Raw genomic sequence first — 9,758 nt, 5'->3', positions numbered from 1 at the left:
AAATAATCGGACCGAACCGATTATGTTTGGGTTGAGTTTTAGATTTATTCCCTCATAAACGGAACAAAACCGAATCGACCCGAATAACCCGAAGTCAATGGTCAAGCCATCGTTTTAGTATATTTTTACTTTTATTATTTAAAAAAATTAAAACTAAAGCCAACATAAATCTAATTGATTTAATCAATCTTGCGGTCTCTCTCATCTCAAACAAAAAAAACTTATAACCCTCTCCCTTTCTAAATCTGCACTCTTTAGTTTGGCGCTATATTAAAAGTTCACTTCATTCTGCAAAATCAGTCCATATAACTCCTCCCTCCTCATTCGATCTCCATTTCTCGTATGTTCTTTTTGTACTATGACTCTAAAAATTGAATTCTCTAATTAATGATTTTATTAATGTTTCATATCCTCAGCGAATAAGTATTAATACCGGCTCACATAAGACGTGAAAGAATACTTGGACTGACCATATAACCTACATGATGGACTTAGCGAGGTTCAATTACCTAAACTCATAGGGAGTGCAAACATTTTTGTTCCTCTATGACTTTAATGCAGTAGAGTTTTTTGTACTTGAACTAAATATGTACTGTAGAGATATTAGAGTCAATTAGGTTGAAATAATCATTAGACCATTTGTTTTTCATCTTTATGTTAAATTTTATACATTTAAATTAATATATAATATTACGTATTTTACATACGGATAAAACAAAAATAAAAAACCGAACCGAACCGTGCGGTTTGGTTGGGTTGTGGTCATAGTCTCTAAAATAGAAAAATCAAACCGAATTTAAAAATTGGGTTTGATTATGAGTTTTGCCCAAAACCGAACCGTATTAACTAGTGTTCACCCCTATAAACAAGTTGAGATTTTTTTTTTGTGGTTGACTAGCAACAAAAATGAACCACTAATCTAAAATCAATGTTGACCAATCAACTATTAACTTTCAACATATATATCAATATAACATCTCTTTTCTAAAACCTCAATAATTCTATACATATAGTACTCTTATTCAGTGCATGGCCCGTATATACACGGGTTGGTTACATACCCACACGCCACGCATGCAAATGTGGCTGCTATTAGGTTCTGTCAGGGCCTCAAGGATGATTATGTAAATGGGAATTTAATGTCTTCGTCTTCCTTCTAAGAAACTCAGAAAAGGTTGAAAACGTACTACACCCTCCACTCCAGCACTCCAGAATCGTTTCTCTATAAAAAAAAGCCACATGATCCAAGGGACCATATATATATATATATATATATATATATATATATATATATATATATTGGTCTACTATGAGATCTGCTAGGACGAGAAACCAAGCAGAGATGCTTTCTTTTGTGCTTTTGTCCTAAGATCTGCATTTGCAACAAGCTTTCAACGTCTTTGTTGCACCTAATGGACGAGACATGATTAGGGAAAAGATTTTGTCTTGGCAACCTATATTGATCTTCAACCCCAACCACAATGATTCTAACTTCAACCCCAATTTCAACAATTGAAACCAAATAGAATGAATCAAGATCATAGAGAACCTTAATCGCAGAAGAGGAACACTAAAGTGAGAAGGAGAAATCCCAGAAGCACAGTAACTATTATGTGGTTTACGAAAGAATCAATACAGGCAGGACATGGATTTGGAGATGTTGCATGGGCTCAGCTGTGTTCCATGCCAATGACAATGGTGAGGGAGAAGCTGAGGAGGAGATCGACGGTGGAGTGACTACGGCGGGAGTGGTGGCTCACTCGCGATTCTTTTGTTAGATTGGCGACGATCCAAAATTCCATCCACGTGTTGAAATCAACGGTCAAGATGATCTGTCCATATATATGGCCCGTGTATTGAATAAGTTTTTACACTAATTGTTTTTTTCTTTTATCATAGGCTCATAGTTAAAAACGGGCGTTTATGAAATTGATCAAGTTGATCAATAAATGAATGCCACTTTTTTGAGAAAGGGTGTGGCAAAACTAGACTATAGGTGGTACTGAAATCCAAGAGCAACTAGTCATTTAGGTTTTTATCAATTCTAATCAGAAAATTTGGCAGAGCAACGTAATTGCCCTCTTGCCCTCTTGGTACTACGGTACTACCCACTTGAGAGTTGAGACAACTGGGTACTGATTATATATACATGCGTTTTTTTTATCTGGATCAAAATATACATGCGCTATGCTTGCGTTACTGATTAAATGGTCAAATTTTTATTACATAGTTCATCAAATGGTCGATACGCTGTTACTTCCGGAGCTAAATAAATAATAAAATACCTTAACAATTGCATGTTTTTTTTTTAAATTAGGACATGACTTTTAGACTGTATGGCTAGTAGTCGCTGTGGTTATAAAATAATCATGTCGATTAATGGTTGGTCAGGCAGCACAACTAGTCAGTTTAACATAGCTATGACCCTATGAAGCAAGGAAAAATCTATAATACAGCGTTGTAATGCATCGTGAACAGTGCATATGAACAGTAGTGAACAGTAATGAACATTATTTATGCACAGTAACATAAAAAATGTAAAAACTAGATAGTAAAAGTTTATTACTATTCTTATTTTGAACCTATTTTGTTTTTCCTAGGAACTAGCCTTTAACATGCCAATATTACCTAAATGACCTCTTTGTCTAAACGGTTATTTTTGGCGGAATCACTGCTGTCCTAGAAAGCAAAACTGAGTTCTAATAGAGGATAATAAACACAGATGAAATAAAATTAACTACTCATATGCAGTGTTAGAAAAATCTAAGTACAATTAAATATTTTTTTTACAACGGATTTTAGGGCACCAAATAGAGTTTATTTATTCAACATAACTACAAATATAAAACTCAGAGCCTTCATCTTAGGTAAACAGTTACAACTGTTTAGCTACTCATATTTAAAATACAAACTTACTTGAAAAATGCACTCCACACCGGATTTATACAGCAGAAAGATTTTACACAACTATAGCACACTCACATTCACGCTCAAACTATATATTTCTTTTATTTTCAGAACCTTTAGTAGAACGACACTCTTTGAATCTTATACGATAGTCTTCTAATTTTTTCTTCCTCTCAACTTCTGCTTTCCCAAAGAAGTTCATTCTCCTTATATAGAGCTCAGACTTCAAGCTTCAGGCCAAACTTCGATAAAGAATCTTCTTCTTTTTAAAAGCTGGTTGTCCTTATGCGTCGGTAAACTATTTCACAAAAGCAGAAAGAGACGTTTTTATTGTTTGGATGCGTCGGCAGCTCTCGTTCTTTGTTTGGATGCGTCGGCAACTCACTTTTCCATCATGTTTATGATATTGTAATATTCTTCATCTGCACAGTCATAATCTGCTAAAGAATCTTGGCCTTCGTGGTCACTTTCTTGCTCTATGTCTTCTTTTTCATCCAGATCTGAGTCGTAGGGAAAAAGATAAGGAATCATGTATCTTTTTTCTTTATCTACCTTTTTTAGCCATGTAGTTGTCTCTGGAGTTCCATCTATTTCGTTTCTCATAATGGCAGAGAAGAAATCACAGGCATTTGGTGGAGGATGATTGTAGCATGTGACGATGATTTTTTCTCCGCTGGCTAAAAGACTGGACTCATAATCTCTTCGAACCATGTTTTTGATGCACATTATGGCCATGGCTTTCATCCACGGAATGCTATTGTTGGGATTGCCATTTTTTTCTGAACTTTCTGAACTCTTAATTGGACCCTGAATAAATCTAACATAATGATATGGAGAAATGTAGCTTCTGCATCCATCCACCACTTCCCATTCCGGAGGGGTAGAAATGAATTTTAGTCTCAAGATGCATTCATCAGGACGAATGTTCCTTACTGCCTGAGTTATGATATCTGGAAGACCCTCTAGGTCCTTGTTTGACTTAGTCCAAAGATTGTGCATAAAACCATTCTCAATGAGCCATAGCTTCTGCTTCTGAGGGTGTTCGGCTTGAACATTTACAAGATATCTCCTATAATATGGGCCAGAAACTATTGCTAAAGTTGAAGGCAGCATTTTACCATCTCCGATTTTATAGTGAAATTCCCACCAGGCTAATTCCTTTTGGGATGAAATAGGGACTCGCTGCTTTCAGGACCTTCTACATACTTGATCATTGCACCTCCTTCATTCGAATTTTCTTTTTCCTTTTCTTTATATTTTGCATGGACTACATACAATTCCTCTGTCAAGGCATTGAGACTTTTCAACAGATGTTTTTCGTCTTCCTCATAGAAAGCCTGTAGAACATTATCCATAACAATCTTATGCTTGAAAGCCAATAGCTTCTCCGTTTTGAATACTGGTTCTTTGAATATCTTCAAAGGATAGCCATGAACATTTTTCTTACCAGTGACTTCAACCATTTTTTCCCTTAAAAGGGGCCATTCTGCTTTTTGGCAAAGCAGCAGCCTTCAACGGACTTGATAAGCCTTTACCGTCTGCCGTTTGAAATGGGCTAGCCGGTCTTTTACCCTGAGACCGATCAGTTAAGGTGTATCTTTTGGACACAACAAGTATTATTTTCTAAGTTTTTCTTCTTCATCAGATCCTCCAGTACTTTTCTCAGATTCTTGATCCCAACCTCCTGGTCGAATCCTATCTTCAGTCTTAGGCTGAGCCGATGCAGCTGCTTCATAAGACACAATAAATTGGTAACCTGGTCCATCATGTAGAGGTCCAACAGTCCTATCTCCTTTTTTGTATCTGTTCCAAAGACTGGGTGGTTCCGTTTTCCTGCTCCTAGGATTTCGCCTTTCATCTTCATCTCCATCTTCTCTTCTGAATGTTGCCATTTCTCTAGTGAGAGCGTCTGACAAGAAGTTCTTGTTACCTGCAATCATTTCCACATCATATTCATATTGGGATAAAAACATTTGCCATCTTAAAACTCTTCCTCTATCTGCTGCATCAGTTAATTTATAGTTTTTAATTTTTTTTAACTCTTTTATTGTCAATTCTAACTACAAATTTGTTTCCTAGGAATGCTTCAGCGCCTTTGATGCTCTTGATCAGAGCCAACACCTCTTTATCCCGATAGAATAATTTAATTCCACTGCATTAAACTTTCCTGATATGAATTTGCAAATCTTTTCTTGGTTGGTATCAGGGGTCATGGCCAAAACCACTCCTGCCCAGTAATAATCATTTGCATCTGTCTGCAAGATGATTAAGTCTCCTTCCTCTGGTAATTGTAATGGGGTAGACTCTGTGTTAATTCCTTGATCTTTTTAACAGTATTACTGTCATCTTCCGTGAAACACCATTTTATCTTGGAACTGGTTTTTGGTGAGAGTAAGGCAGTAAGACCACTTACTTGAGGTATAAAGTCTCTCGCAAAGTTGACAACTCCTAAAAATCTTTGCAATGATTTTGCATCAGGGATTTGATCCGGGAATTGGCTGATCTTCTTAACAATGTGTTCTTGGAGACGAATCTCTCCATCTTTAACATGAATGCCCAAAAAGTCAATCTCTCCTTTGACCAGATGTATCTTCTTTTGTCCCAAAATGATTCCTTTCTGGACAATAAGCTTACAGATTTGCTCCAGGTGCTTCAAATGTTCATTCATAGTTCTTGAGAAGACTAAGATGTCATCTATATAAACTATGCAGAAGTCTGAATAGGGCTTAAAAATGTTGTCCATCTTTCTTTGGAAAATAGAAGGAGCTTGCTTGAGACCAAATGGCATAACTAGCCATTCGTAATGCCCTTGTGGTGTTCCAAAAGCTGTCAGTGCTATGGAATTCGGATGCATTTTTACTTGCCAAAATCTTGATTTAGCATCAAACTTGGAGAAAATTTTTGCTCCTTTGAGATGATTTATAAGGACCTTCACTTGAGCTATCTGATAACCATCTTTTACGGTCTTTTTATTAACATCTATGTAATCAATGACCATTCTAGCTTTTCCCCTAACTTGTTCCGCATGGTTTCTTACTAGAAAAGTTGGAGCATGATGCGAACTGTTTGAAGGTATGATCATTTTCTCAAGTAGTTCCTGAATCTGACTTTCCATCTCTTTCCTATCTTCTTCCCTATAATGAGGGATGACTTTGACATGACATATGGCGTTGGCATCATACATCTTAAGCTGACAATATACTGGATCTTTGTCCCAATATAGTTGAGGATCTTCACTGATTACTGGTTTTAACAAATTCTCCATTTCCACCACAGTTGGCACCCTCTTTTGCTCAACTCTATTAGCATATACCTTCATGTTATGCTCTCTGATATATTCATCTTCTCCATCTGAGAATTCTAATTCTAGTGAATCTGAATCAGATTCATTTTCAAGAAGATTGAACGCTTCTCCAAGCTCAGAGTCTTCTGAGTCCATGTTTGACACTATCTCACTGTGATTTTTATATGATATTTTAGCAACAAAATGGGTTCCAAAATGGGCTTATAATCACCACTATTCACTGAAAACCTCTGATATTGATCCGTAAATCCTTTTCCGGTGACACTTACTGCTTCTGCGAGATTCCCAGAAGAACTTACGGTTCTTCTCAAACCCGATCATTTGTGGAATTTGAACCACAGTTTGCTGGAGAAGGAAATCATTTCCTATCAACACATCAGCTCCCTGGCTTTCACATTGCCAGATAATCTTGCATATAAAGTTTCCGCCACCTAAGGAAATGTTAACATTTCGCGCCATAGTGTTCATGATGATCTCATGTTCTCCCATAGCGACTCCCGTGACTGCTCGTGGAGCTTTTTCCCAATAGTCGTCTGGGATGGCATATCTCTTGGCAAGTGTATATCCTAAGCCACTGTGGACGAACGCATGCAGGTGATATTTCTTGTATTTGGGAAACTTTAGTCCTGTGGTAATGTAGTTGCTAAATCTACTAGTCTGAACTTGCTTGACATGTTCTTCTTTTTTTCCTTCGGTTAGCAACTCCATGAAAGGGTTAATCCTTTCAATGATAGGTTCTCTGGTGAGATGATGGTTTTTGCTAGAATGATATTCTATTCCCTTGCTGGTATTAACAGATTCTGTTAATTCTTTCTTCTGACTTAATGAAGTTACTACCTTTACCTTTTTCAGGTATTCTTCGAGCTTTGTTTTTGTTAATTCTTCCTTTTGTTCTATTGAATCATAGAACTCTGCGTATTCTTGTTCTATAAGAATATGAGCTTCTTTTTCTCCTGTTCTTCTCCTTAATTCTGCTACAAAGCATTCCTGATGATACGTTTCTCTTGTGCTTTCACAATACATTGGAATCAGTTCATTTTATGCTAGCTTACAGAAATCACAAGTGAATTTTCTTAGATTGGGATAGAAACCACTGATAATATCAGGGGTATCTTGTTTCCAATTGAGAAACTGCAACACAAAGATATGACGATATCTTTTACTGCTATCTTCTTCTTCTATACTTTCGGAAGAGGCTTCTTCGAACACATCTCATGATGGGTACTCAAGAGAATATATAAAATCATTCTCTTTATCAGAATATACTATTTCGAATCCTTTTAAGTTTGCATACTCAATTGCTTCTTCATATTCTTCAATTAGAGCTCTTGATGTTCTTTTATTTATTTTTTGGACACTCATTTGCATAATGTCATTTTGCTTTGCACAACCAACATCTGCATTTCATAACATCTCTTGTAGAACCAGGATTGGTTTTCTTTCTCTTGAAAAATCTTTTTCTGGAATCAAATTTTGCTTTTCCATCTTGAGATATTCTTTTGATGCTTTTTCGGAAATTGTACTTCTTGTTTGAGGAAAAAGTTTTCTTTCCACCTTTGTTGTTAGAGAACTTCTTTTTGTATTTTCTTTCTGTGTGACATCCCCACTGCGTAGGAGTCTCCAATATCTTGGGACATATGTTTTCTACTCCTCTGATTTATTTCTTCGCAGTTTTGGATTTCCTGTTCTCTACGCATTGCCTTCTCAGGAGATCTCTGACTCTTTCTGCAATTCCTCCGACTGTAAAAATGTTAAGGGATTTTCTTCTATAGACTGTGCTACTGCATCGTTCCAGGGTTCTGGTAGTTTCCTGTAATAGGTTCTTACCAGATCTTCATTATCTATGTCTCCGATCTTGCAATAGTAATTCTGGAACTCATTGGTATACTCCTCAAAGTATCTCATATTGCAGATACTTAATTTTTGAATGTTTGCCTTGACCTTTTCCTTTGCCTGCTCACTATGTCCCATTATATCTCCGCAAAATTGTGCATATATCGGACATGCAAAATCAAGTGGGTTGTTGGTTTGGGCCAACTTGGTCTCCCAATCAGGCCACTGGGTGCTCCTCTTGAAGGATTGATACCACTTCTGGACAATTCTAGTCAGTGTTGACTCATAATAGGCATGTGCTTCAGTGTATTCATATTTTGATAATACCAAGGCTTGAGTTAATCTCAAGCTAGCCACCCAGTTGTCAATGACCTTTCTTTTGTCTCCAACTTGGTCTAGATCGAGATATACTCCTCTTTCGGATACCGACTGTCCCCACTTTGGTTCAGTAGGAATGAACTTTTGAGAACTCCTTTCTCCAGGTTTTCCCGTTGGGGCTAATCCCTTAGGAAGTTTAATTTTATTTTCTCTAATGATCTTAGTAGGGTAGTTTGTGATATTCTGAACTACTGTACTTCCTTGAGGGGGATTTGCAGTATTCATATTTTCTGTATCCATGTTAGAGGATTCACCAGATTCTGGTTTAGCCTCTTGATATGGAAGAATCTTCCTTCTTGGTTTTCTTCTTATCTCGACCTGTGAGATTTTTTGCATGATTTCTTCTAATTCTTCTGTTGACTCACACCTTTCTATCTTTGCATATAGATCCTTGAGTTTTTCAGCCTTAAGCATCCTCATTGGTCTCTTTGTATCTTCTTCCTCGAATGATTATTCAAGGCATGTAGATGACTTTGTTCCCGAAGTGCTTCCCTCTTCATAACTGGCAAACGAATTTCTATGAAATTGCAGGCTTATTTTTCCTCCCATGTCTTCATAGATTGATGCTTTAGTATTCTCAATTTGCTTGACTGGAGGAGTCAGATTCCATTCTCGTGGAAATGTCAACTCGTTCCATTTTGTAATATGTTTCTGCTCGGTATGATTCCTTGGATTGGTGAGGATGGATGTAGTGATTCCGGGACTATTAGGGAATTTAGTGTTTGAGGCTACATTCGAGCTCATGAGCTTATAATAGATGCGGTAATCTATGGCAAGCTTCATCATTCCTTTTTTCATAGAAATCCCGTCTGTCTTGATTCTCAACCTGAGACAGTGTGGTGCATGTCTAAGGTGCGTAGTGAAGTTTGAAAAAACATTGAAGTAGGCAACCTGATTACATAGAGAGGCTTCTACCGTTCCTAACAGGCTTTTCTTGAAGTCTGTTATCCTGTCATCTTACAAGAGACATAAGACAGAGCAATCTATTCCATCTCTGGCTAGAAGTTTTATTCCGACTTGAACTGCTCCAATGTGCATGTATGAATAACTTCTTCGAATTGCTTCACTTACTTCTTTCTGAGTTATCAATCTTATGTCAGTTTCTTCGCCTGTTGCCGGAATGGTTAGTTCAAGAATCTTGAACATGTGAGAATCAAGAAGGAAAGATCCTCTCTTATAAATTTCGTTGAGTCTGAATTTAGGAACTGTGGCCTCCGTACACTTGACTCTATTTCATTATACTTAAATTCTTGAGCATTGATGAGTTGTACAGGAATTGTGCTCCTTTTGCTGAATACTCTGCTTAACATCTTCATGTTCCTTTTCTCAGTGAAAC

General features: G+C 37.0%; 1 protein-coding gene across 1 annotated transcript; it reads right to left on the bottom strand.

Annotated features, from left to right (window-relative positions):
* Positions 1-7,915: 7,915 nt before the first annotated feature.
* Positions 7,916-8,842, bottom strand: LOC126797133 (uncharacterized). Its single transcript, XM_050523810.1, has one exon. The coding sequence runs from the start codon at positions 8,840-8,842 to the stop codon at positions 7,916-7,918; it is 927 nt and encodes a 308-aa protein (XP_050379767.1).
* Between the last annotated feature and the right edge of the window lie 916 nt (positions 8,843-9,758).

The sequence above is a fragment of the Argentina anserina genome, chromosome 6 (genome assembly GCF_933775445.1).
Source record: "Argentina anserina chromosome 6, drPotAnse1.1, whole genome shotgun sequence".
NCBI lineage: Eukaryota > Viridiplantae > Streptophyta > Magnoliopsida > Rosales > Rosaceae > Argentina > Argentina anserina.
The sequence above is the reverse complement of the archived record's forward strand: the minus strand, read 5'-3'. Positions and strand labels throughout refer to the sequence as shown.

What these genes read in the sequence shown, in the direction of transcription:
- LOC126797133 (XM_050523810.1), bottom strand. Translation starts at nt 8,842, where the DNA reads ATGAGGATGCTTAAGGCTGAAAAACTCAAGGATCTATATGCAAAGATA.